The 27,500-nt window shown below is 46.1% G+C and overlaps 1 protein-coding gene across 7 annotated transcripts in view; it reads left to right on the top strand.

Annotated features, from left to right (window-relative positions):
• Positions 1 to 27,500, top strand: part of LOC118378058 (vascular endothelial growth factor receptor 1-like) — an 86,971-nt gene that overhangs the window by 45,388 nt on the left and 14,083 nt on the right. For 4 of the 7 annotated variants that reach the window (XR_008102875.1, XM_052502891.1, XM_052502890.1 and 1 more), the window contains 7 exons: positions 6,349 to 6,472; positions 9,706 to 9,814; positions 15,522 to 15,875; positions 23,123 to 23,269; positions 24,472 to 24,603; positions 26,122 to 26,228; positions 26,320 to 26,455. Coding sequence is in view for 5 of the 7 variants with exons in the window: in XM_052502891.1 (XP_052358851.1) it covers positions 6,349 to 6,472; positions 9,706 to 9,814; positions 15,522 to 15,875; positions 23,123 to 23,269; positions 24,472 to 24,603; positions 26,122 to 26,228; positions 26,320 to 26,455 (1,109 nt within the window). In the remaining 2 variants the exon portion in view is untranslated. Of the gene's footprint in view, positions 1 to 460; positions 2,513 to 6,348; positions 6,473 to 9,705; positions 9,815 to 10,260; positions 10,539 to 14,369; positions 14,849 to 15,521; positions 15,876 to 23,122; positions 23,270 to 24,471; positions 24,604 to 26,121; positions 26,229 to 26,319; positions 26,456 to 27,500 lie in introns of those variants that run through there. The other 3 variants (XR_008102877.1, XM_052502908.1, XM_052502915.1) reach the window with 3 other exon arrangements.

Raw genomic sequence — 27,500 nt, 5'->3', positions numbered from 1 at the left:
ACACACACACACACACACACACACACACACACACACACACATACTCTGCCTACTTCCAGTGCTTGTGGAAACTCTCCACATTCAATTGCCGTAGTAACATCACATAACTTCCCTGAACTGTTATCTTGCCAATCAGTAGTGAATACTGACTGCCTTAACATGAATAGCTTTATCAGGTAACAACTGGCATCTTTCACACACACTAACCTCAGCAGTGCATACACTGTGTAGTTGTTTCATAAGAACGTATATATTCAGACAGGTCGGCTACACGAGGTTTGGGGTTCAGAATGAGCAGCCTTTTCTATTCATTTCCAATTTCATTTTGTGTGTTTTCATGGTCACACTGTAAAGCACTGAGAGTTCTAGAATTTTGTTCTAGAGTTCTAAAGTAGTGAATCAGAATGTGAATAGATAGCTGATGATAGATACATCCTGACCAGGACCTTGTTCTTTGTAGCTCTGGCGGAACACGGGCCTGACACCGCCCCGGAGGAGGCCCAGGGACAGTGGGCTGGGCTGAGCCAGGCTGATAGGGACCTGTGTCCTCAGGGCTGGGTGTGGGTCTAAAGCCTGGGTCTGAGTCTGGATCCACCCTTAGGTCCTAGGTCTGGTTCCTTAGTGCTGGATGTGTCCCTGGGTCCAGTCGTGGATACTTGGTCCTACCCTGGGCCTGGCCCTGGGAACCGCACTGCTCTTATCTGGCCCGGGCAGGAGGCTCGCTGTGCTTCCTGTGCCAAAATCAGAGCAGTTTTCCTCTCCTTGTTTGGCTTCCTCCCCGATGCGAGACGCTTCCCAGCAGCGTGATTGTCCCTCCGTCTTCAAACGTGGCACAGTCCTGCTTCCTCAAGGGCTTGATCTATTCTTGAGACCCCCCCCCCTGGCCTTCCCTCCCCCCCCCCCTCTCGCCAGCCCCCCCCCCCCCCTCCCCCAATTACACTTCATCAGAAGAATCACCCCCAGCACCTCACATCCACACCACTCAGGACCACCTTCCCAGCCCCCCTCCATTACGCATCATCAGAAGAATCACCCCCACCACCTCCCATCCACACCACTCAGGACCACCTTCCCTGCCCCTCCACCCTACTGCCACCCCAACAGGCACCTTCAATGACAGACAGCACAGCAACGGCGCAACCCCCACATTGGTGCTTTCTGGGATCTCGGGCTCGGAGGAGAGGGGAAGGGGGGCGGGTGGCAGGACAGTGACCTGGAACACTGTTGAACAGTGAGGAAGAGGAGGAGGAGGAAGAAGAGGAGTGAGAGGTCACACCACACTGAGGACAATGATCTGATCAGCTTTTAATGGTTATTATTATATTTATTTATTTCCTCTTACCCAGGTTTTATTTTACACCCCTTTCCTCGTTACAGTTTTTATTTTATTTACACTGTTACATTTCTCAGACATTTTGAGCCAGAAAGAAGTGCAATTCCATCCATCCACTAAAGCCATGTTTTTCTGGAGCTGCTTCTGCTTCTTGTGTTCCTAGAGTGGTACTATAATGGGTACATGAGCCTGACATCCTGTTGTAGTTCTGACATCCACAAAAGCTGTGAGTTCTCTTCTGACTGTAAATCATCTGCTGTTTATGTAAGTAGCTGTACATGTCAGATGAGCGCGTGGGAGAGAGAGAGAGGGGAGGGGGGGTGCGTTGGCTATGGGATGCCCTACAGTTATTTGTTATTGCAAGATAGTGCTTTGTCCTCCTCTGGGACTGATCATCAGACACCTACCATGTAGGAGTTACCCAGAGACAATGACAGTCATATGTCCTCTTATGTCATGTTATGTCAACTTATGTCATTTGTAAGTCGTTTCACTGTATATCAATAATTTGTCATCCAGTGTGATGTTATCTATGTATTAAATTTACATTTATTGTGCGGAAAATAGTTTGTCTGTGTGTAATATATGCATAGGAAGCTGTTTTTATGGGTTGTGCGTCTGTGTGTGTCCCTGCTCGTGTGTGTGTGTGTGTGTGTGTGTGTGTGTGTGTGTGTGTCCCTGCTCGCGTGTGTGTGTGTGTGTGTGTGTCCGTCCCTGCTCGTCTGTGTGTGTGCATTTGTGTGTCCTGCTTGTGTGTGTGTGTCCCTGCTCGTGTGTGTGTGTCCCTGCCCGTGTGTGTGTGTGTCCCTGTGTGTGTGTGTGTGTGTGTGTGTGTGTGTGTGTGTGTGTGTGTGTGTGTGTGTGTGTGTGTGTGTGTGTGTGTGTGTGTGTGTGTGTGTGTGTGTGTGTGTGTGTGTGTGTGTGTGTGTGTGTGTGTGTCCCTGCTCGTGCGTGTGTGTGTGACATCTACGTTGAGGTATCATTCTACGGGTCTCTCCCAATGTGATTCATTCCATGTATACAGATTTTCTATGAGTAATATATGAATCTAATATTTAATAATTTTATACGACTAACTTACTTATGATAAATGCCACATTTTTATGAAAACTGTTAAGATGTATTGTTTAAAATGTTATATCAAATGTATGTTTTTTACATTAAATTTGCTTGAAATTGTGTGTTGCTTCCAACTATTCAACTTTTCATGGTTTGTAGATCGAGGTAATATGTTATTTAGCGGGTTCTCTAAATACAATACTGATACAACATCATAGACAAAACAATAATCAGTCATCTCACCATGGGCAGGCACACTGTGTGGATGTGTCTGTGGAATGGAGCAGTCTGTATTTCTATGTGTATATATGAATGTATGTGTGTGTATTCATGTATGAGTGTGTATGTCTATATGTGTGTGTTTGTATTGATCTATGTCATCTAACTAACCTTGTGTCCACATATGTATAACCATCTGTATGTGTGTGTGTGTGTGTGTGTGTGTGTGTGTGTGTGTGTGTGTGTGTGTGTGTGTGTGTGTGTGTGTGTGTGTGTGTGTGTGTGTGTGTGTGTGTGTGTGTATATGCTTGCATGTGTGTGTACGCATGCATGTGTGTGTACGTGCATGCAAGCATGTGCATGTGTTTCCAGGGAGGCGTGGAAGAGTTGGCTATTTGATTGGTATGTGTGTGTGTGTGTGTCAGGGCCATTGGTGTCATGCACAGGGTGGGTCGCCCCTACAGGACACGGGCACTCGCTATCTCTGCCAAGAGGAAGAGCAATCAGAGAGCGAGATAGCTGAGAAGAGGAGGGAGGGAGGAGGGAGAGGAGAAGAGCCACCCAGGGAGGAGCACACAGAGAGAGAGAGAGCCAGAGAGAGAGCCAGAGAGAGAGAGCCAGAGAGGGAGCCAGAGAGAGAGAGCCAGAGAGAGAGAGAGGGCTGGGAGGATGGGGGAGAGGGGGATGGGGAGAGAGGGAGAGGGGAGGGAGGAGAGGAGAAGAGCCACCCAGGGAGGGGCACAGAGAGGGAGAGCGAGAGAGATGGAGGGCTGAGAGGAGACTGGGAGGATGGGGGATGGGGAGGGAGGAGAGGAAAGGAGCCAACCAAGGAAGGGACAGAGGGGAGGGCACTGGGCATATCATAGAATCCTAGAATCAATTTGTGATCATTTGAGATTATGAAAGGTATTAAAATATTGGTGTAAGAAAATACTAAATTGGAGTTCCTCTGTAAGATATATCTCAGGTGAAGATTACAGTGGTAATCCTCTAGGAATGATGGATAATAGGATGGACAGTTAATGAATGGTGGGATGGTTTTAAGAATGAGTATTGAGTGTTGAAGTGGGATTGAAATAGATTAAATTGTGTGGGATGTTTGCATTGATCTACACACAATCCTCCATAATATCAAAGTGATTTTTTTATTTTTTATTTAATTTTTACAAATATTAACAAATGAAATAACTCAAATATAGTCGTTGCATAAGTATTCACCCCCTTTGTTTAGGCAAACATAAATTAGTTCAGGTGTACAATGTCGCTTAACAAATCACATAATCATTTACAAGGACTCATAGGGATTGAAATCATAGGGATTGAAAACATAGGGATTGACATCATTCAATCAATCAAATGTATTTATAAAGCCCTTTTTACATTAGCTGATGTAACGAAGTGCTACAGAAACCCCGCCTAAAACCCCAAACAGCAAGCAATGCAGATGTAGAAGTCACGGTGCCTAGGAAAAACTCCATCGAAAGGCAGGGACCTAGGAGGAAACCTAGGATTCATACTTTTTAAATGACTAACCCTTCCTCTGTCCCCCATGCATACGACATCTGGAACGTCCCTCAGTCAAGTATTGAGATTCAAGCACAGATTCAACTACAAAGACCAGGGAGCTTTTCAAAAACCTCAAAGAAGAGCAGTGATTGGTAGATGGATATCAATAACAAATCAGACATTTAATATCTCTACGCATTGTCAAATAAATCATTATATTGTGGATTGGTATTTTATTAGGATCCCCATTAGCTTTTGCAAAAGCAGCAGCTACTCTTCCTGGGGTCCAACACAAAACATGAAACATAATACAGAACATTAATAGACAAGAACAGCTCAAGGACAGAACTATACTTTTTTTTAAAGCACACGTAGCCTACATATCAATACATCCACACAAACTATCTAGGTCCAATAGGGGAGAGGCGTTGTGCCGCAAGGTGTTGCTTTATCTGGTTTTTGAAACCAGGTTTGCTGTTTATTTGAGCAATATGAAATAGAAGTTCTATGCAATAAGGGGTCTATATAATACTGTACGTTTTCTTGAGTTTGTTCTGGATTTGGGGACTATGAAAAGACCCTGGTGGCATATCTGGTGGGATAAGTGTGTCTGTCAGAGCTGTATGTCAGTTGACTATGCAAACAATTTGTGATTTTCAACACATGAATGTTTCTTATAAAAAGAAGAAGTGATGCAGTCAGTCTCTCCTCATCTCTTAACCAAGAGAGACTGGAATGCATAGTATTCATATCAGCGCTCTGATTACAATGAGAGCAAAACGTGCCGCTCTGTTCTGGGCTGCAGCTTAAAGGTATTCTTTTTAAGAATAATGGGCAAATATTGCACAATCCAGGTGTGCGAAGCTCTTAGAGACTTACCCAAGATGACTCACAGCTCTTAGAGACTTACCCAAGATGACTCACAGCTCTTAGAGACTTACCCAAGATGACTCACAGCTCTTAGAGACTTACCCAAGATGACTCACAGCTCTTAGAGACTTACCCAAGATGACTCACAGCTCTTAGAGACTTACCCAAGATGACTCACAGCTCTTAGAGACTTACCCAAGATGACTCACAGCTCTTAGAGACTTACCCAAGATGACTCACAGCTCTTAGAGACTTACCCAAGATGACTCACAGCTCTTAGAGACTTACCCAAGATGACTCACAGCTCTTAGAGACTTACCCAAGATGACTCACAGCTCTTAGAGACTTACCCAAGATGACTCACAGCTCTTAGAGACTTACCCAAGATGACTCACAGCTCTTAGAGACTTACCCAAGATGACTCACAGCTGTAATCACAGCCAAAGGTGTTTCTGACATGTATTGAGTATTTTGAGTATATTGAGTATTTTGTGTAGATCATTGACAAAACAAATCCCACTTTGTAATGTGAATAAATCTAGGGGGGGGAACACTTCTGATACCCATTGTATGAAGACAAATACCACCTCTACATGCTACTGTGCATAGATGAACAATGTCTGCTGACATACTGCTATAGACACTCACTACTTACAAGACTACAACAGGAAAGCAATCCAGCATTAAATGAGGATGATGATGATGAGGATGATAATGATGGTAGGTATTATTATGGAATAATAAGGATGATGATGAGGATGATGGTGGTAGGCATTATTATGGCATAATAAGGATGAGGATGATGGTAGGTATTATTATGGATAATGAGGATGAGGATGATGGTGGTGGTGATGATGAGGATTATGATGATGATGATGGTAGGTATTATTATGGCATAATAATGATGAGGATGATGGTAGGTATTATTATGGATAATGAGGATGAGGATGATGGTGGTGGTGATGATGAGGATGATGATGATGGTAGGTATTATTATGGATAATGATGATGAGGATGAGGATGATGGTGGTGGTGATGATGAGGATTATGATGATGATGATGGTAGGTATTATTATGGATAATAAGGATTAGGATGATGGAAGGTATTATTATGGATAATGATGATGAGGATGAGGATGATGGTGGTGGTGATGATGAGGATTATAATGATGATTATGGTAGGTATTATTATGGCATAATAAGGATGAGGATGAGGATGATGGTGGTGGTGATGATGATGATGATGGTACGTATTATTATGGCATAATAAGGATGAGGATGATGGTGGTGATGAGGATGATGAGGATGACTTCACTATGTCAACACAGCTGAACTGAGCCCTGTACCTCTCTTCCTCCAAGGTGTGTGTGTCCCCCGTCCTCCTCAATGTGGAGCCCCGTAAAAGAGAGGGCCCCCGGCACTTCCACACACAACCACATCCTGAGTGTCACACACAGACAAGAAGTCCTCCAGGGGAAGAATAAGGTGAGAACACCATCAGTGGAGTGGGCAGACAGAGACACAGAGGGACACACACACACACACAAACACACACACCACAGACACACACACACACTGACACACACACATGATGGATTACACACACACACACACACACACACACACACACACACACACACACACACACACACACACACAGAGACTTACCCAAGATCGCTGCAGAGCTATTCCCAGGTCTCTCCAGAGATGTTCGATCAGGTTCAAGTCTGGGCTCTGGATGGGCCACTCTAGGACATTCAGAGCCTTTTCCTGAATCCACTCCTGCGTTGTCTTGGCTGTGTGCTTAGGGTTGTTGTCCTGTTGGAAGGTGAACCTTTGCCCCAGTCAGAGGTCCTGAGCGCTCTGGAGCAGGTTTTCATCAAGGATCTCTCTGCACTTTGCTCCGTTCATCTTTCCCTCGATTCTGACTGGCCTCCAAATCAAATCAAATCTAATTCTATTTGTCACATGCACCGAATACAACAGGTGTAAACCTTACAGTGAAATAGTTACTTACAAGCCCTTAACCAACAATGCAGTTTTAAGAAAATACCCCCAAAAAAGTAAGAGATAAAAATAACAAGTAACTAAAGAGCAGCAGTAAAATAACAATAGCGAGGCTATATACAGGGGATACCGCTACAGAGTCAATGTGCTAGGGCTTCGGTGTTGAGGTAATATGTACATGTTGGTAGAGTTATTAAAGTGACTATACATAGATAATAACAGAGAGTAGCAGCAGCATTGAGGGGGGGGGGGGTCAATGCAAATAGTCTGGGTAGCCATTTGATTAGATGTTCAGGAGTCTTATGGCTTGGGGGTAGAAGCTGTTTAGAAACCTCTTGGACCTAGACTTGGCGCTCCGTTACAGCGTTGCCATGCGGTAGCAGAGAAAGCCTATGACTAGGGTGGCTGGAGTCTTTGACAATTTTTAGGGCCTTCCTCTGACACCGCCTGGTATAGAGGTCCTGGATGGCAGGACGTTTGGCCCCGGTGATGTAATGGGCGTTCACACTACCCTCTGTAGTGCCTTGCGGTCGGAGGCCGAGCAGTTGCCATACCAGGCCGTGATGCAACCAGTTTAGATGCTCTCGATGGTGCAGCTGTAGAACCTTTTTTGAGGATTGTCCCATTGGTAGGATATACGTTCTTTCAGTTCGTCCCATTTATTTTCCAGTGGTTGAGCGTTGGCTAACAGTACAGAGGGCAAAGGCAGATTAGCCACTCGTCGCCTGATCCTCACAAGGCACCCCGATCTCTTTCCGCGAAATCGCAGTGTCTTTTTCCAGCGAATGACGAGGATGAGGGCCTGTTCGGGTGTTTGGAGTATATAATTCCTGTCCGACCCAATTAAGAAAAATGATTTGTCCAATTCGAGGTGAGTAATCGCAGTTCTGATGTCCAGAAGCTCTTTTCGGTCATAAGAGATGGTAGCAACAACATTATGTACAAACAATGCGAAAAAACGAGCCAATAAAATGGAAGCCATCCTCTCCGGCGCCATCTTCACTGAGAGTCCTTTAGGTGACTTTTGGCGTACTCCAAGTGCGCTGTCATGAGTCTTTTACTGAGGAGTGGCTTCCGTCTGGCCACTCTACCATAAAGGCCTGATTGGTGGAGTGCTGCAGAGATGGTTGTCCTTCTGGAAGGTTCTCCCATCTCCACAGAGGAACTCTGGAGCTCTGCCAGAGTGACCATCGGGTTCTTGGTCACCTCCCTGACCAAGGTCCTTCTCCCCCAATTGCTCAGTTTGGCCCGGCGGCCAGCTCTAGGAAGAGTCTTGGTGGTTCCAAACTTCCTCCATTTAAAAAATAATGGCTGCCACTGTGTTCTTGGGGATCTTCAATGCTACATAAATGTTTTGGTAATCTTCCCCAGATCTGTGCTTCGACACAATCCTGTCTCGGAGCTCTACAGACAATTCATTCGACCTCATGGGTTGGTTTATGCTCTGGAATGCACGGTCAACTGTGGGACCTTGTATAGACAGGTGTGTGCCTTTCCAAATCAGGTTCAATCAATTTAATTTATCACAGGTGGACTCCAATGAAGTTGTAGACATCTCAAGGATGATCAATGAGACAGGATGCACGTGAGCTCAATTTAGAGTGTCATAGCAAAGGGTTTGAATAATTATGTAAATAAGGTATTTCTGTTTTTTATTTTTTATTAATTGTGCAAACATTTATAAAAACCTGTTTTTGTGCTTCGTCATTGTGGGGTATTGTGTGTCATCAAGGTCATCAATCACCCGAGCCACGGCCTGTTCACCCCACTACCATCCAGAAGGCGAACTCAGTGCAGGTTCATCAAAGCTGTGACCGAGAGACTGAAAAACAGCTGTTAAATAGCCATCACTAGCCGGCTACCACCGGTTTACTCATCCCTGTACCTTGGAGGCTGCTGCCCTATAGACATAGACATGGAATCACTGGTCACTTTAATAATGAAATACTAGCCACTTTAATAAGGTTTACATACTGCTTTACTCATTTCATATGTGTATACTGTATTCTATTCTACTGTATTTTAGTCAATGCCATTCCGACATTGTTCTTCCTAATGTTTATATATTTCTTAATTCTGCTCTTTTACTTGAAGATTTGTGTGTATTGTTGTGTATTGTTAGATACTACTGCGCTGTTGGAGCTAGGAACACAAGCATTTCACTACACCCGCAATAACATCTGCTACATATGTGTATGTGATGAATACAACTTTATTTTATTATATTCTTAGGTACAGGAACAATGGTGGGCATTTTGAAGCAAGTGGGGACAGCAGACTGGGATAGGGAGAGATTGACTGTAAATGTCAGTAAACACTCCAGCCAGCTGGTCTGTGCATATTCTGAGTACGCGGCTAGGGATGCTGTCTGATGGTAGTGTAGGGTAGGGTTAATGGAGAGTGTGTAATGTGTTTAGGTTCCCTGTGGTCTGGAGGTGGGCAATAGGGCTGGTTCACATACCTCTATTGTCTTCTCAATGGAAAATGTCAAATGTGACCATTGTTATCGGTGGCGGCAGAGGTAAAGTGTGTGTGTGTGTGTGTGTGTGTGTGTGTGTGTGTGTGTGTGTGTGTGTGTGTGTGTGTGTGTGTGTGTGTGTGTGTGTGTGTGTGTGTGTGTGTGTGTGTGTGTGTGTGTGTGTGTGTGTGTGTGTGTGTGTGTGTGTGTGTGTGTGTGTGTGTGTGTGTGTGTGTGTGTGTGTTTCCCACAGACCGTGGGGGTTTTGCTGGTTGCTGAGGCGTTTGTGTCTGGCGTGTATCGCTGTATTGCCTCTAGTTCTGTGGGCAAGGATGAGCTGGACATGCCCTTCTATATAACAGGTACAGTACAATGACATCACACCACAGTCACAAAATCAAAAGTGCATCCTTCATTATGACTTGCAGTATAGTACTACCAGTATGTGCACCATTGAACACATTAGTGTATACAGATGTAGGATCTTAATTTGATCACACTTTTGTTGCCGAAACTTTCCTGCACTACAGGAAATGTAAACGTGTAGTGTATTCAAGGTACTGTATAAAAAGGAAAATTCTTCTACATTTTGTAATTTCCAGTTTATAATGTCAGACTTGATTTACCCTCACAAAAAAATTTATCAACCCCTACAAAAAATGTCCATTCATAATAATTCACATTTCCTATTCCTGCGGATTATTTTTCTGCTGTTGCAAACTGTCTCAAATTGAGATTCTACATCTGTAGATGTGTCACAATGTAAAAATCTATCAATGACTAACTATGTCTCACCCATCTCTCCCAGTCTCTTCCTCTTTCTCATTTAATTCACTCTATCTCTTTCTCTTCCTCTTGTCCTTTGTTTCTCTCACTGTCTCAATTCCTCCCCCACACTTTCTGAGTCACTGTGATGTCCATCTAAAATCAAACACATTGATGACTGTGTGTGTGGATTTTTGTGTGGATATACTAGTCAAAAGTTTGGACACATCTACTCATTTAAGGGTTTTTCTTTATTTTTACTATTTTCTACATTGCAGAATAATAGTGAAAACATCAGAACTATAAAATAACAAATATTGAATCATGTACTAACCAAAAAAGTGTTAAACAAAACAACATCTATTTAATATTTGAAGTTCTTCAAAGTAGCCACCCTTTGCCTTGATGACAGCTTTGCATACTGTTGGCATTCTCTCAACCAGCTTCACGTGGTAGTCACCTGGAATGCATTTCAACAGGTGTGCCTTGTTAAAAGTTCATTTGTGGAATTTATTTCCTTCTTAAAGCCATCTCGGCTCCATCATTCATTGAATCAGATGGCTCATTTATCACAAAAACCCACTGATATTGCCAACTATTTTAATGACTTTTTCATTGGAAAGATAAACAAACTTAGGGATGATATTCCAGCAACAAACGTTGACACTACACATCCAAGTGTATCTGACCAAATTAGTAAAGACAAGAATTGTACTTTTGAATTCCATAAAGTCAGTGTGGAAGAGGTGAAAAAACTATTGTTGTCTATCAACAATGACAAGCCACTGGGGTCTGACAATCTGGATGGAAAATGTCTGAGGATAATAGCGGACAATATTGCCACATCTTCAATCTAAGCCTACTAGAAAGTGTGTGCCCTCAGGCCTGGAGGGAAGCTAAAGTCATTCCGCTACCCAAGAATAGTAAAGCCCACCTTACTGGCTCAAATAGCCGACCAAACAGCCTGTTACCACCCTTAGTAAACTTCTGGAAAAAATTGTGTTTGACCAGATACAATGCAATTTCACAGTAAACAAATTGGCAACAGACTTTCAGCACACATATGGGGATGGACACTCAACAAGCACGGCACTTACACAAATGATTGTTTATTGGCTGAGAGGAATTGATAAGAAAATGATTGTGGGGGCTGTCTTGTTAGACTTCAGGGCAGCTTTTGACATTATCATTGTCTGCTGCTGGAAAAACATATGTGTTATGGCTTTACACCCCCTGCTATAATGTGGATTAAGAGTTACACACAGAGGGTGTTCTTTAATGGAAGCCTCTCAAACATAATCCAGTTAGAAGCAGGAATTCCCCAGGGTAGCTGTTTAGGCCCCTTGCTTTTTTTCAATCTTTCTAACGACATTCCACTGGCTTTGAGTTAGGCCAGTGTGTCTATGTATGCGGATGACTCAACACTATACACGTCAGCTACTACAGCAACTGAAATGACTGTAACACTTAACAAAGAGCTGCAGTTAGTTTCGGAATGGGTAGCAAGGAATAAGTTAGTCCTAAATATTTTCAAAACTAAAAGCATTGTATTTGGGACAAAACATTCACTAAACCTTAACCTCAACTACATATCGTAATGAATGATGTGGAAATTGAGCAAGTTGAGGTGACTAAACTGCTTGGAGTAACCCTGGATTGTAAACTGTCATGGTCAAAACATATTGATACAACAGTAGCCAAGATGGGGAGGAGTCTGTCCATGATAAAGCGTTGCTTTGCCTTCTTAACAACACTATCAACAAGGCAGGTCCTACAGGCCCTGGTTTAGTCGCATCTGGACTACTGTTTAGTCATGTGGTCAGGTGCCACAAACAGGGACTTGAGAAAATTGCAGTTGGCTCAGAACAGGGCAGCACGGCTGGCCCTTAAAAGAACACGGAGAGCTAACATTAATGACATTAATGACAATCTCTCATGGCTCAAAGTGGAATAGAGATTAACTTCCTCATTACTTGTTTTTATAAGAGGTGTTGACAAGCTGAATGTACCAAGCTGTCTGTTTAAAATACTAGCACACAGTTCGGACACCCATGCATACCCCACAAGACATGCCAGCAGAGGTCTCTTCACAGTCCCCAAGTCCAGATCAGACTATGGGAGGCGCACAGTACTACATAGAGCCATGACTACATGAAACTCTAATCCACATCAGGTAACTGATGCCAGCAGTAAAATTAGATTTAAAAAGAAGGTAAAAATACACCTTGTGGAACAGCGGGGACTGTGAGTAACATAAACAGAGGTACTGTCACATGCATATAAACACATGATAACATACACACTATACACACATGGAGTTTGTGTTATAGATATGTGATAGTGGAGTATGGGCACACTTAGTGTGTTGTGAGTTCTGTAATTAATGTATTGAATGTATTGTAATGTTTTTAAAATTGTATAACTGCCTTAATTTTGCCGGACCCCGGATCCATAATAAATACAAATAAATACAAATGCAAATGCGTTTGAGCCAATCAGTTGTTTTGTGACAGGTTAGGGGTGCTATAGAGAAGATAGCCCTATTTGTTAAAAGACCAACTCCATATTATGGCAAAAACAGCTCAAATAAGCAAAGAGAAACAACAGCCCATCATTACTTTAAGACAAGGTCAGTCAATACAGAACATTCTTTTTTTATACCCCTTTTTCTCCCCAATTTCGTGGTGTCCAATTGTTTTAGTAGCGACTATCTTGTCTCATCGCTACAACTCCCGTACGAGCTCGGGAGAGACGAAGGTTGAAAGTCATGCGTCCTCCAATACATAACCCAACCAAGCTGCACTGCTTCTTAACACAGCGCGCATCCAACCCGGAAGCCAGCCGCACCAATGTGTTGCAGGAGTCGCTGATGCGCGATGAGACAAGGACATCCCTACCGGCCAAGCCCTCCCTAACCCGGACGACGCTAGGCCAATTGTGCGTCGCCCCACGGACCTCCCGGTCACGGACGGTTACGACAGAGCCTGGGCGCAAACCCAGAGTCTCTGATGGCACAGCTGGCGCTGCAGTAACCACTGCGCCACCCGGGAGGCAATACAGAACATTTTAAGAAGTTTGAAAGTTTCTTAAAGTACAGTCGCAAAAACCATCAAGCGCTATGATGAAACTGGCTCTCATGAGGACCGCCACAGGAAAGGAATACCCAGAGTTACCTCTGCTGCAGAGGATAAGTTCATTGGAGCTACCAGCCTCAGAAATTGCAGCCCAAATAAATGCTTCACAGAGTTCAAGTAACCGACACATCTCAACATCAGCTGTTCAGAGGAGACTGCGTGAATCAGGCCTTCATGGTTGAATTGCTGCAAAGAAACCACTACTAAAGGATGCCAATAAGAAGAAGAGACTTGCTTGGGCCAAGAAACACGAGCAATGGACATTAGACCGGTGGAAATCTGTCTTTTGAGGAGTCCAAATTTGAGATTTTTGGTTCCAACCGCCATGGCTTTGTGAGATGCAGAGTAGGTGAATGGACGATCTCCGCGTGTGGTTCAACCCGTGAAGCATGGAGGAGGAGGTGTGATGGTGTGGGGGTGCTTTGCTGGTGACACTGTCTGTGATTTATTTAGAATTCAAGGTACACTTAATCAGCGTGGCTACCACAGCATTCTGCAGCGATACGCAATCCCTTCTGGTTTGGGCTTAGTGGGACTATCATTTGTTTTTCAACAGGACAATGATCTAAAACATCTCCAGGCTGTTTAAGGGCTAATTGACCAAGACGGAGAGTGATGGAGTGCTGCATCAGATGACCTGGCCTCCACAATCACCCGACCACAACCCAATTGAGAGGATTTGGAATGAGTTAGACCGCGGAGTGAAGGAAAAGCAGCCAACAAGTGCTCAGCATATGTGGGAACTCCTTCAAGACTGTTGGAAAAGCATTCCGGGTGGCTACTTCGAAGAATCACTAATATTATATATTTTGATTACTACATGATTCCACATGTGTTATTTCATAGTTTTAATGTCTTTACTATTATTCTACAATGTAGAAAATAGTATTTTTTAAATAAAGAAAAACACTTGAATGAGTAGGTGTGTCCAAACTTATGTCAATATGTTGCAATAGAGATAGGACAGAGGGAGTTGGCGCTTTATCCCCTGTGTGTATTATCCCTGTCTGTGTGCTAGTGTGAGTTGGATCCTGTGTGTGTGTGTGTGCGTGAGTATGTGTTGTCTGCTGTGTATTTGTATTTGTGTCGCCCCGTGTGCGTGTGTGTGTTTGTGTTGTCCCCTGTGTATGTTACCCCTGTGTGTGTGTGTTGTCCCCTGTGTTTGTGTTGTCCCCCTGTGTGTGTCGCATTTGTGTGTGTCGCATTTGTGTGTGTGTATGTGTGTGTGTGTGTTGTCCCCTGTGTGTGTGTGTGTTTTCCCCTGTGTGGGTGTATGTGTGTGTGTTGTCCCCTGTGTGTGTGTGTTGTCCCCTGTGTGTGTGTGTGTGAATGTGTGTTTTTGAGCGCAACAGGAACCTGGGGCTGTTATCGAGTCACTTCCCTGGGCCGCCAGGCCCTCTTTATTTCGGGAGACCTAGGGGTGTTCGGGAAAGATAAACACTATCTGCCATCAGGAAACCCTAGAGCCGTTTCCACAGGAAGTGTCAAATAGCTAAAGTAAATAAAATGCCTTTTCACTGTATTTCTCTGGCTGCTTTTACCCACAATAGCTATTCAACATTGTCATCAAAGGTTAAGAAAATGGCGGCTTGGTCAACACTTGAGAGTAGGATTCAGATTCGTTGGAGGTCTAGTGAGATGGTGGGCAGGGAGGTTTGTCGTGGGGTTAAAAGGGTTATCAGAGATGTTTGTATAGAGAGGTGTAGACCAGAGTGGCTTGAATAGGAACTGAATCTCTGCATCCCTCTCTCTCCCTTTCACTCTCTCTCTCTCCCTCCCTTCCCTCCTACCTTACCTCCCTTTCCCTCTCTCCCTCTCTCCCTCCTTCCCTCCCTTTCACTCTCTCTCCCTCCCTTCCCCCTCTCTCTCTCCCTCTCTCTCTCCCTCCCTCCTACCTTACCTCCCTTTCACTCTCTTTCCCTCGCTCCCTCCTACCTTACCTCCCTTTCACTCTCTTTCCCTCCCTCCCTCCCTCGCTCCCTCCTACCTTACCTCCCTTTCACTCTCTTTCCCTCTCTCCCTCCCTACCTCCCATTCTCCCTCTCTATTTCCCTCTCTCCCTCCCTACCTCCCATTCTCCCTCTCTATTTCCCTCTCTCCCTCCCTTCCCCCTCTCTCCCTCTCCTCTCTCCCCCTCCCTCTCTGTCTCCCCCCTCCCTCCCTCTCACAGACGTCCCAGGAGGCTTCAGTGTGAGTCAGGAGGATGAGCCAAGGGAGGGAGGAGACCTACACCTCACCTGCGTAGCCAATAAGCACCTGTACACCAATTTTTCATGGCAAAGGGTGACTGACCCAGCAGAGGCCACACCCCCGACCCCCTCCCTGGGTGGTGTACTGTCCTCAGGGGAGGCCACATCCCCGACTCCCTCCCTGGGTGGTGAACTGTCCTCAGGAGAGTTTTCTGATACTCTGAGTCTATTGCTTAGCAACCTGACGGCGGGGGATTCTGGGACCTACCGCTGCTCCGCCAATCACCTGCTGACGGGACAGAACACACATCTGGACACACAGGTGGACGTCACAGGTGAGCCCTCTGACCTCTCACACAGGACCACTCTGAGCATCATCATCATTACCATCATCGTTACAATCACCATTACCATTATTATTGTCATTACCATCATGGTTATGCCATCATTATCATCATCATTACCATCATCATTATCATTTCCATCATCGTTACCATCGTCGTTATCATTTTCATCATCGTTACCATCGTCGTTACCATTACCATCATCGTTACCATCATAATTACCATTGTCATTACCATCATCATTATCATCATTATTGTCATTACTATGACACATTCACACATCCATGGACAAACAGGGTAATACTCATAGCAACATACTCACACACGTCACACCTGTCATTTCAACTCAGCAGAATTGATGAATTTAACAGATTGGCGATGTCCCTTTACATTTTATGGGAATAACGCCTTAGCGTTATTAGCTGGTATGGAGCACCTGGTATGTACATAAACACTCACGTTCACACACAGTGATACACCTACACACACAGTGATACACCTACACACACACACAGTGATACACCTACACACACACAGTGATACACCTACACACACACAGTGATACACCTACACACACACAGTGATACACCTACACACACACAGTGATACAACTACACACACACAGTGATACACCTACACACACACAGTGATACACCTACACACACACAGTGATACACCTACACACACACAGTGATACACCTACACACACACAGTGATACACCTACACACACACAGTGATACACCTACACACACACAGTGATACACCTACACACACACAGTGATACACCTACACACACACAGTGATACACCTACACACACACAGTGATACACCCACACACACACAGTGATACACCTACACACACACAGTGATACACCTACACACACAGTGATACACCTACACACACACAGTGATACACCTACACACACACAGTGATACACCTACACACACAGTGATACACCTACACACACACAGTGATACACCTACACACACACAGTGATACACCTACACACACAGTGATACACCTACACACACACAGTGATACACATACACACACAGTGATACACCTACACACACACAGTGATACAACTACACACACAGTGATACACCTACACACACAGTGATACACCTACACACACACAGTGATACACCTACACACACAGTGATACACCTACACACACACAGTGATACACCTACACACACACAGTGATACACCTACACACACAGTGATACACCTACACACACACAGTGATACACCTACACACACAGTGATACACCTACACACACACAGTGATACACCTACACACACACAGTGATACACCCACACACACACACAGTGATACACCTACACACACACAGTGATACACCTACACACACAGTGATACACCTACACACACAGTGATACACCTACACACACACAGTGTTACACCTACACACACAGTGATACACCCACACACACACAGTGATACACCTACACACACACAGTGATACACCTACACACACAGTGATACACCTACACACACACAGTGATACACCTACACACACACAGTGATACACCTACACACACACAGTGATACACCTACACACACACAGTGATACACCTACACACACACAGTGATACAACTACACACACAGTGATACACCTACACACACAGTGATACACCTACACACACACAGTGATACACCTACACACACAGTGATACACCTACACACACACAGTGATACACCTACACACACAGTGATACACCTACACACACAGTGATACACCCACACACACACAGTGATACACCTACACACACACAGTGATACACCTACACACACAGTGATACACCTACACACACACAGTGATACACATACACACACAGTGATACACCTACACACACAGTGATACACATACACACACAGTGATACACCTACACACACAGTGATACACCTACACACACACAGTGATACACCTACACACACACAGTGATACACCTACACACACACAGTGATACACCTACACACACACAGTGATACACCTACACACACACAGTGATACACATACACACACAGTGATACACCTGCACACACACAGTGATACACCTACACACACACAGTGATACACCTACACACACACAGTGATACACCTACACACACACAGTGATACACATACACACACAGTGATACACCTGCACACACACAGTGATACACCTACACACACACAGTGATACACCTACACACACACACAGTGATACACCTACACACACACAGTGATTCACCTACACACACACAGTGATACACCTACACAGTGATACACCTACACACACACAGTGATACACCTACATACACACAGTGATACACCTGCACACACACAGAGATACACCTACACACACACAGTGATACACCTACACAGTGATACACCTACACAAACACAGTGATACACCTACACCTACACAGTGATACACCTACACACACAGTGATACACCTACATACACACAGTGATACACCTGCACACACACAGAGATACACCTACACACACACAGTGATACACCTATACAGTGATACACCTACACACACACAGTGATACACCTACACACACACACAGTGATACACCTACACACACACAGTGATACACCTACACAGTGATACACCTACACACACACACAGTGATACACCTCTTTCTCCCTGCCTGTCTGCTCTCCTGCTCTCTTTCTCCCTGTCCCAGTCTGCTCTCCTGCTCTCTTTCTCCCTGCCTGTCTGCTCTCCTGCTGTCTTTCTCCCTGTCCCAGTCTGCTCTCCTGCTCTCTTTCTCCCTGCCTGTCTGCTCTCCTGCTGTCTTTCTCCCTGTCCCAGTCTGCTCTCCTGCTCTCTTTCTCCCTGCCTGTCTGCTCTCCTGCTGTCTTTCTCCCTGTCCCAGTCTGCTCTCCTGCTCTCTTTCTCCCTGCCTGTCTGCTCTCCTGCTCTCTTTCTCCCTGCCTGTCTGCTCTCCTGCTGTCTTTCTCCCTGTCCCAGTCTGCTCTCCTGCTCTCTTTCTCCCTGCCTGTCTGCTCTCCTGCTCTCTTTCTCCCTGCCTGTCTGCTCTCCTGCTCTCTTTCTCCCTGCCTGTCTGCTCTCCTGCTCTCTTTCTCCCTGCCTGTCTGCTCTCCTGCTGTCTTTCTCCCTGTCCCAGTCTGCTCTCCTGCTGTCTTTCTCCCTGCCTGTCTGCTCTCCTGCTCTCTTCCTCCCTGCCAGTCTGCTCTCCTGCTGTCTTTCTCCCTGTCCCAGTCTGCTCTCCTGCTCTCTTTCTCCCTGCCTGTCTGCTCTCCTGCTGTCTTTCTCCCTGTCCCAGTCTGCTCTCCTGCTCTCTTTCTCCCTGCCTGTCTGCTCTCCTGCTGTCTTTCTCCCTGTCCCAGTCTGCTCTCCTGCTCTCTTTCTCCCTGCCTGTCTGCTCTCCTGCTGTCTTTCTCCCTGTCCCAGTCTGCTCTCCTGCTCTCTTTCTCCCTGCCTGTCTGCTCTCCTGCTCTCTTCCTCCCTGCCAGTCTGCTCTCATGCTCTCTTTCTCCCTGTCCCAGTCTGCTCTCCTGCTCTCTTTCTCCCTGCCAGTCTGCTCTCCTGCTCTCTTCCTCCCTGCCAGTCTGCTCTCCTGCTGTCTTTCTCCCTGTCCCAGTCTGCTCTCCTGATCTCTTTCTCCCTCCCAGTCTGCTCTCCTGCTCTCTTCCTCCCTGTCCCAGTCTGCTCTCCTGCTGTCTTTCTTCCTGCCAGTCTGCTCTCCTGCTCTCTTTCTCCCTGCCTGTCTGCTCTCCTGCTCTCTTTCTCCCTGCCTGTCTGCTCTCCTGCTCTCTTCCTCCCTGTCCCAGTCTGCTCTCCTGCTCTCTTTCTCCCTGCCTGTCTGCTCTCCTGCTCTCTTTCTCCCTGCCTGTCTGCTCTCCTGCTATCTTTCTCCCTGCCTATCTGCTCTCCTGCTGTCTTTCTCCCTGCCTGTCTGCTCTCCTGCTCTCTTTCTCCCTGCCTGTCTGCTCTCCTGCTCTCTTCCTCCCTGCCAGTCTGCTCTCCTGCTGTCTTTCTCCCTGTCCCAGTCTGCTCTCCTGCTCTCTTCCTCCCTGTCCCAGTCTGCTCTCCTGCTCTCTTCCCCCTGTCCCAGTCTGCTCTCCTGCTCTCTTTCTCCCTGCCAGTCTGCTCTCCTGCTCTCTTTCTCCCTGCCAGTCTGCTCTCCTGCTCTCTTTCTCCCTGCCTGTCTGCTCTCCTGCTCTCTTTCTCCCTGCCTGTCTGCTCTCCTGCTCTCTTCCTCCCTGTCCCAGTCTGCTCTCCTGCTCTCTTTCTCCCTGCCTGTCTGCTCTCCTGCTCTCTTTCTCCCTGCCAGTCTGCTCTCCTGCTCTCTTCCTCCCTGTCCCAGTCTGCTCTACTGCTCTCTTTCTCCCTGTCCCAGTCTGCTTTACTGCTCTCTTTCTCCCTGCCTGTCTGCTCTCCTGCTCTCTCTCTCTCCCTGCACCTCTTTCTCCCTGCCTGTCTGCTCCCCTGCTCTCTCTCTCTCCCTGCACCTCTTTCTCCCTGCCTGTCTGCTCCCCTGCTCTCTCTCTCTACCTGCACCTCTTTCTCCCTGCCTGTCTGCTCCCCTGCTCTCTCTCTCTCCCTGCACCTCTTTCTCCCTGCCTGTCTGCTCCCCTGCTCTCTCTCTCTCCCTGCACCTCTTTCTCCCTGCCTGTCTGCTCCCCTGCTCTCTCTCTCTCCCTGCACCTCTTTCTCCCTGCCTGTCTGCTCCCCTGCTCTCTCTCTCTCCCTGCACCTCTTTCTCCCTGCCTGTCTGCTCCCCTGCTCTCTCTCTCTCCCTGCACCTCTTTCTCCCTGCCTGTCTGCTCCCCTGCTGTCTTTCTCCCTGCCTGTCTGCTCCCCTGCTCTCTTTCTCCCTGCCTGTCTGCTCTCCTGCTGTCTTTCTCCCTGCCTGTCTGCTCTCCTGCTGTCTTTCTCCCTGCCTGTCTGCTCCCCTGCTCTCTTTCTCCCTGCCTGTCTGCTCTCCTGCTCTCTTTCTCCCTGCCTGTCTGCTCTCCTGCTGTCTTTCTCCCTGCCTGTCTGCTCCCCTGCTCTCTTTCTCCCTGCCTGTCTGCTCCCCTGCTCTCTTTCTCCCTGCCTGTCTGCTCTCCTGCTGTCTTTCTCCCTGCCTGTCTGCTCTCCTGCTGTCTTTCTCCCTGCCTGTCTGCTCTCCTGCTGTCTTTCTCCCTGCCTGTCTGCTCCCCTGCTCTCTTTCTCCCTGCACCTCTTTCTTTCACGTGGGAATGCTCCCTCGTCAGGAGGAAGAGGACACAATGGCACTTCCCACAATGCCACATTTACAGGCCCCTTCACAGGGCCAGAGGAACAATCAGCCAATCAGACACTGTCAAACCACGGACTCACAGACAATCATCAATTGTTCTCCTGGAGGAAGATATGGGAAACAACAATCAGTCCCACATTACTTAAGTCCCTTTTATTCATTTATTTTACTGCTACTGCTCACCATACCTCAACGCATAAACTTCCTCTCAAAGACCCCCATGGGCTTTTAACTAGAGAGAGACAGCGAGGGGGTGGTGTCATCCAATTGTGGTCTTTGTCGTCTAGGTGGTGAGTCATGTTTCAAATTGAGTGGTTTTAAGGTTACTACTACAAACCCAAGAGGAACCCAGGTCAGCTGAAACACACACATACACTCACACAGAAATGTGTCACTAACACGCCCATTGTGGTCAGAGCGTGGCAGGGGTCCAGGGACGGATGTCAAATATCCCTGCGTTCGATTTGTATAGAAAGAAAAGGAAAAACGACACTAATTCTATTCATGGGCTTACTGTATGACTATTCATGGGCCTACTGTATGACTATTCATGAGCCTATTGTATGACTATTCATGAGCCTATTGTATGACTATTCATGAGCCTATTGTATGACTATTCATGGGCCTACTGTATGACTATTCATGGGCCTACTGTATGACTATTCATGGGCTTACTGTATGACTATTCATGGGCCTACTGTATGACTATTCATGGGCCTACTGTATGACTATTCATGGGCCTACTGTATGACTATTCATGGGCCTACTGTATGACTATTCATGGGCCTACTGTATGACTATTCATGGGCTTACTGTATGACTATTCATGGGCCTACTGTATGACTATTCATGGGCCTACTGTATGACTATTCATGGGCCTACTGTATGACTATTCATGGGCCTACTGTATGACTGTTCATGGGCCTACTGTATGACTATTCATGGGCTTACTGTATGACTGTTCATGGGCCTACTGTATGACTATTCATGGGCTTACTGTATGACTATTCATGGGCCTACTGTATGACTATTCATGGGCTTACTGTATGACTATTCATGGGCCTACTGTATGACTATTCATGGGCCTACTGTATGACTATTCATGGGCCTACTGTATGACTATTCATGGGCCTACTGTATGACTGTTCATGGGCCTACTGTATGACTATTCATGGGCCTACTGTATGACTGTTCATGGGCCTACTGTATGACTATTCATGGGCCTACTGTATGACTATTCATGGGCCTACTGTATGACTATTCATGGGCCTACTGTATGACTATTCATGGGCCTACTGTATGACTATTCATGGGCCTACTGTATGACTATTCATGGGCCTACTGTATGACTATTCATGGGCCTACTGTATGACTATTCATGGGCCTACTGTATGACTGTTCATGGGCCTTCTGTATGACTATTCATGGGCCTACTGTATGACTATTCATGGGCCTACTGTATGACTGTTCATGGGCCTACTGTATGACTATTCATGGGCCTACTGTATGACTATTCATGGGCCTACTGTATGACTATTCATGGGCCTACTGTATGACTATTCATGGGCCTACTGTATGACTATTCATGGGCCTACTGTATGACTATTCATGGGCCTACTGTATGACTATTCATGGGCCTACTGTATGACTATTCATGGGCCTACTGTATGACTATTCATGGGCCTACTGTATGACTATTCATGGGCCTACTGTATGACTATTCATGGGCCTACTGTATGACTGTTCATGGGCCTTCTGTATGACTTATGACTCATCTGTTCTGTTCTCTTGACATTGAAGTAACTCAATATTTTGTGATACACACACACTCGCGCACACACACCCGTGCACACACACACACACTCACACACAAACGCTCGCTCGCTCACACACACACAACACACACATCTCTCTCTCACACATGCACACCTAATCACACACACACTCATGGTGTGTGTTTTCCCACAGTACTGGAGGCTCCGGTGCTGTTACAGAATCTGTCTGACTGCAGCGTGAACATCAGCAGCTCAGTGACACTCAGCTGCCGCGCCCACGGAGTGCCACGCCCATTCATCACATGGTACAAGGACCAACACACACTGCTTCAGGGATCAGGTGGGAGGCACAGTTATCCCTGTCTCAACTATACTGAACAAAAATATAAACGCAACATGCAACAATTTCAACGATTTTGCTGAGATTACAGTTCATAAGGAAATCAGTCAATTGAAATAAATTCATTAGGCCCTAATCTATAGATCTCACATGACAGGGCAGGGGCACAGCCATTGGTGGGCCTGGGAGGGCATAGGCCCACCCGCTGGGGAGCCAGATCCAGCCAATCAGAATGAGTTTATCTCCACAAAACGTCTTTATTCGAGACAGAAGTACTCCTCAGCTGTCCGGGTGGCTGGTCTCAGACAATCCTGCAGGTGAAGAAGCCAGATGTGAAGGTCCTGGGCACACTGCCAAATGGACGTACTGACAACTTCTCTAAAACAACATTGGAAGCGGCTTATGGCAGAGAAATTAACATCTCTGGCAACAGCTCTGGTGAACATTCCTGCAGTCAGCATACCAATTGCACACTCCCTCAAAACTTGAGACGTGTGGCATCGTGTTGTGTGACAAAACAGCACGTTTTTACCTTTGATTGTCCCGAAAACCATGTGCACCTGTGTAATGATCATGCTGTTTCATCAGCTTATTGATATGCCACACCTGTCAGGTGGATGGATTATTTTGGCAAAGGAAAAACGCTCACTAACAAGGATATAAACACATTTGTGCCCAAAATTTGAGAGATTTTTTTTAAACCTTTATTTAACTCGGCAAGTCAGTTAAGAACAAATTCTTATTTTCAATGACGGCCTAGGAACAGTGGGTTAACTGCCTGTTCAGGGGCAGGATGACAGATTTGTACCTTGTCAGCTCAGGGGTTTGTACTTGCAACCTTCCGGTTACTAGTCCAACGCTCTAACCACGAGGCTACCCTGCCGCTTGTTGTGCGTATGGAACATTTCTGAGATCTTTCATTTCAACTCTTGAAACTTGGGAACAGAACTTTTACGTGTTGTGTTTATCTTTTTGTTCACTATATTTATGGGAATATTACAACAGTGAAAGTTGAGTTGCTTGGTGACTTGGAGTGTCAATAGTCTAAAATGACTTCCTCTCCTCCTCTTTCTCACTTCACCTGCACTGATCTGAATAAAGACAGGAAGATGAGAGAGGAATCCTCTTCAAACTGTTGAGAACGAGACTCCTGAAGTTGGTGTTGGGAAATGACTGTGACACGTTCTGTTTCTCATGTGCAGGTATCGTCATAGCACAAGGAGGCGAGAACCTCCACATTGACCGAATCACAGTGGAGGACCAGGGTCTGTACACCTGCCAGGCAACCAATGAGAGAGGCTCTGCTGAGAGCTCCGCCTACATCTGGGTTCACAGTAAGGATCCATTGACCAATAGTAACTCAACTCTCTCTCCTCTCTCGTTCTATAACCATCCAAGATGGGTGTCTTCCATATTTGGTCATGTTGGTGCCTGTGGATAAACACTCTTGTTAAAGGGTACCAATGACAACCAATTAGATTATCAGCCTTATACATATAACAGTCATCTAATCATTCTCTACTATAACAAGGGTGAAGAGTAAAGCCTCAGCTAATAGGGTCAGTTGTAAAGAGAAAACGAGACACTGCTTTAGATAGTGCTGCAATCCTTATACGTCTTGATTGATTTTCCCTTTTTTAGAGGACCCACTCACTGAGTAGCAGCTAGCGGAAGCTCCCTAGCCTGACCATGGAGAGGAGTGGCTCAGTGTTGTTCTGTTCTAATAAGTCAGGAAGGAAGTTGTCTCCCTTTTTGATTTCCCTCGGAAGCCCCACTCTGCTGCCCCGTAAACTGAGGGCTATTTCTATATCTTCAGAAAAACACCAAGATGAATGAGGAAGATGGCTGTTTGTGTTTGAGCCTGTTGGGTCGTTTCCACCCTGATCAGAGGCTGGGACAGACAGGGAGGGACGGAGGGACAGTGAGAGAACAGCGCCCTCATGTGGGAAGGTAGAGAACTGCAGCACATGAGTGAAATAAATGTCAGATAAGTGATTTTACTTGAAGTGAGGGAGGAGAGAATAAGTATTCCTGAGAGGGCCTTGTTCATCTCTGTGCTTCTATTTCTATAGTTTAAAATGGGTAAATCCTCAGATTAATTTCAATCATGCTCTCTTCTCTCTCCCTTACGTTGTACACAGAGAATATTTTTGCAGAATTCTGCATGCAGAGTCTCAATTTGATGTTTGTCCCATTTTGTGAATTCTTGGTTGGTGAGCGGACCCCAAACCTCACAACCATGAAGGGCAATGGGTTCTATAACTGATTCAAGTACTTTTAGCCAGATCCTAATTGGTATGTTGAATTTAATGTTCCTTTTGATGGCATAGAAGGCCCTTCTTGCCTTGTCTCTCAGATCGTTCACAGCTTTGTGGTAGTTACCTGTGGCGCTGATGTTTAGGCCGAGGTATGTATAGTTTTTGGTGTGCTCTAGGGAAACTGTGCCTAGATGGAATTTGAATTTGTGGTCCTGGCAACTGGGCCTTTTTTGGAACACGGTTATTTTTGTCTCACTGAGATCTACTGTCAGGGCCCAGGTCTGTCAGGGCCCAGGTCTGTCAGGGCCCAGGTCTGTCAGGGCCCAGGTCTGTCAGGGCCCAAGTCTGTCAGGGCCCAGGTCTGTCAGGGCCCATATCTGTCAGGGCCCAGGTCTGTCAGGGCCCAGGTCTGTCAGGGCCCAGGACTGTCAGGGCCCAGGTCTGTCAGGGCACAGGTCTGTCAGGGCCCAGGTCTGACAGAATCTGTGCAGAAGATCTAGGTGCTGCTGTAGGCCCTCCTTGGTTGGGGACAGAAGCACCAGATCATCAGTAAACATTTGACTTCAGATTCTAGTCCTCTCTCTCTCTGTGTAGACTCATCAGGTGGCCTGTCTCTGGAGATCCCTACTCTCACCTGTACCTGTCTGGTGGCCACTCTCTTCTGGCTGCTTCTCACTCTCTTCATACGTAAACTCAAAAAGGTGAGACACAAATGGAGCAGACATGACTGTATAAAATTGTGTAACTATCTGTCCTATTTTTGATGATTTCATATAAATCCATTTCTCTCAGCCAAACTCTTCGAGTGCCAAGGCTGAGTACCTTTCAATCATCCTGGACCCAGGGGAGGGGCCTCTGGAGGAGCAGTGTGATAGGCTACAGTACGACCCAGGCCAATGGGAGTTCCCCAGAGACCGCCTCAAACTGGGTATAACTTTACATCATTTGTTACCGACCTGGTACACTGTGTAGTGATTGGTTACAGACCAAGTATAAAGTTGGGAGAGAGGAGATGATTAAGACTAGTGATAGATATGATTACTTCCTCGTAACAATCTTATCTGCATCAGAGATGACTGGGAGTTCCCCATGTAATCAGCGTTATCTGTGTTGTGCTAATCAGGTCTGGCTCGGATGGGATCTGTGTTTACTGTAACTAATCAGGTCTGGCTAGGGTGGGAGCTGTGCTTACTGTAACTAATCAGGTCTGGCTAGGGTGGGAGCTGTGTTTACTGTAACTAATCAGGTCTGGCTATGGTGGGAGCTGTGTTTACTGTAACAAATCAGGTCTGGCTAGGGTGGGAGCTGTGTTTACTGTAACTAATCAGGTCTGGCTAGGGTGGGAGCTGTGTTTACTGTAACTAATCAGGTCTGGCTAGGGTGGGAGCTGTGTTTACTGTAACAAATCAGGTCTGTCTAGGGTGGGAGCTGTGTTTACTGTAACTAATCAGGTCTGTCTAGGGTGGGAGCTGTGTTTACTGTAACTAATCAGGTCTGGCTAGGGTGGGAGCTGTGTTTACTTTAACTAATCAGGTCTGTCTAGGGTGGGAGCTGTGTTTACTGTAACTAATCAGATCTGGCTAGGGTGGGATCTGTGTTTACTGTAACTAATCAGATCTGGCTAGGGTGGGAGCTGTGTTTACTGTAACTGATCAGGTCTGGCTAGGGTGGGATCTGTGTTTACTGTAACTAATCAGATCTGGCTAGGGTGGGAGCTGTGTTTACTGTAACTAATCAGGTCTGGCTAGGGTGGGAGCTGTGTTTACTGTAACTAATCAGGTCTGGCTAGGGTGGGAGCTGTGTTTACTGTAACTAATCAGGTCTGGCTAGGGTGGGAGCTGTGTTTACTGTAACTAATCAGATCTGGCTAGGGTGGGAGCTGTGTTTACTGTAACTAATCAGATCTGGCTAGGGTGGGAGCTGTGTTTACTGTAACTAATCAGATCTGGCTAGGGTGGGAGCTGTGTTTACTG

The sequence above is a fragment of the Oncorhynchus keta genome, chromosome 4 (assembly GCF_023373465.1).
Source record: "Oncorhynchus keta strain PuntledgeMale-10-30-2019 chromosome 4, Oket_V2, whole genome shotgun sequence".
In the NCBI taxonomy this organism is placed as follows: Eukaryota; Metazoa; Chordata; class Actinopteri; order Salmoniformes; family Salmonidae; genus Oncorhynchus; species Oncorhynchus keta.
Note: the sequence above shows the minus strand (reverse complement) of the source record. Positions and strands in the feature narration are given on the sequence as shown.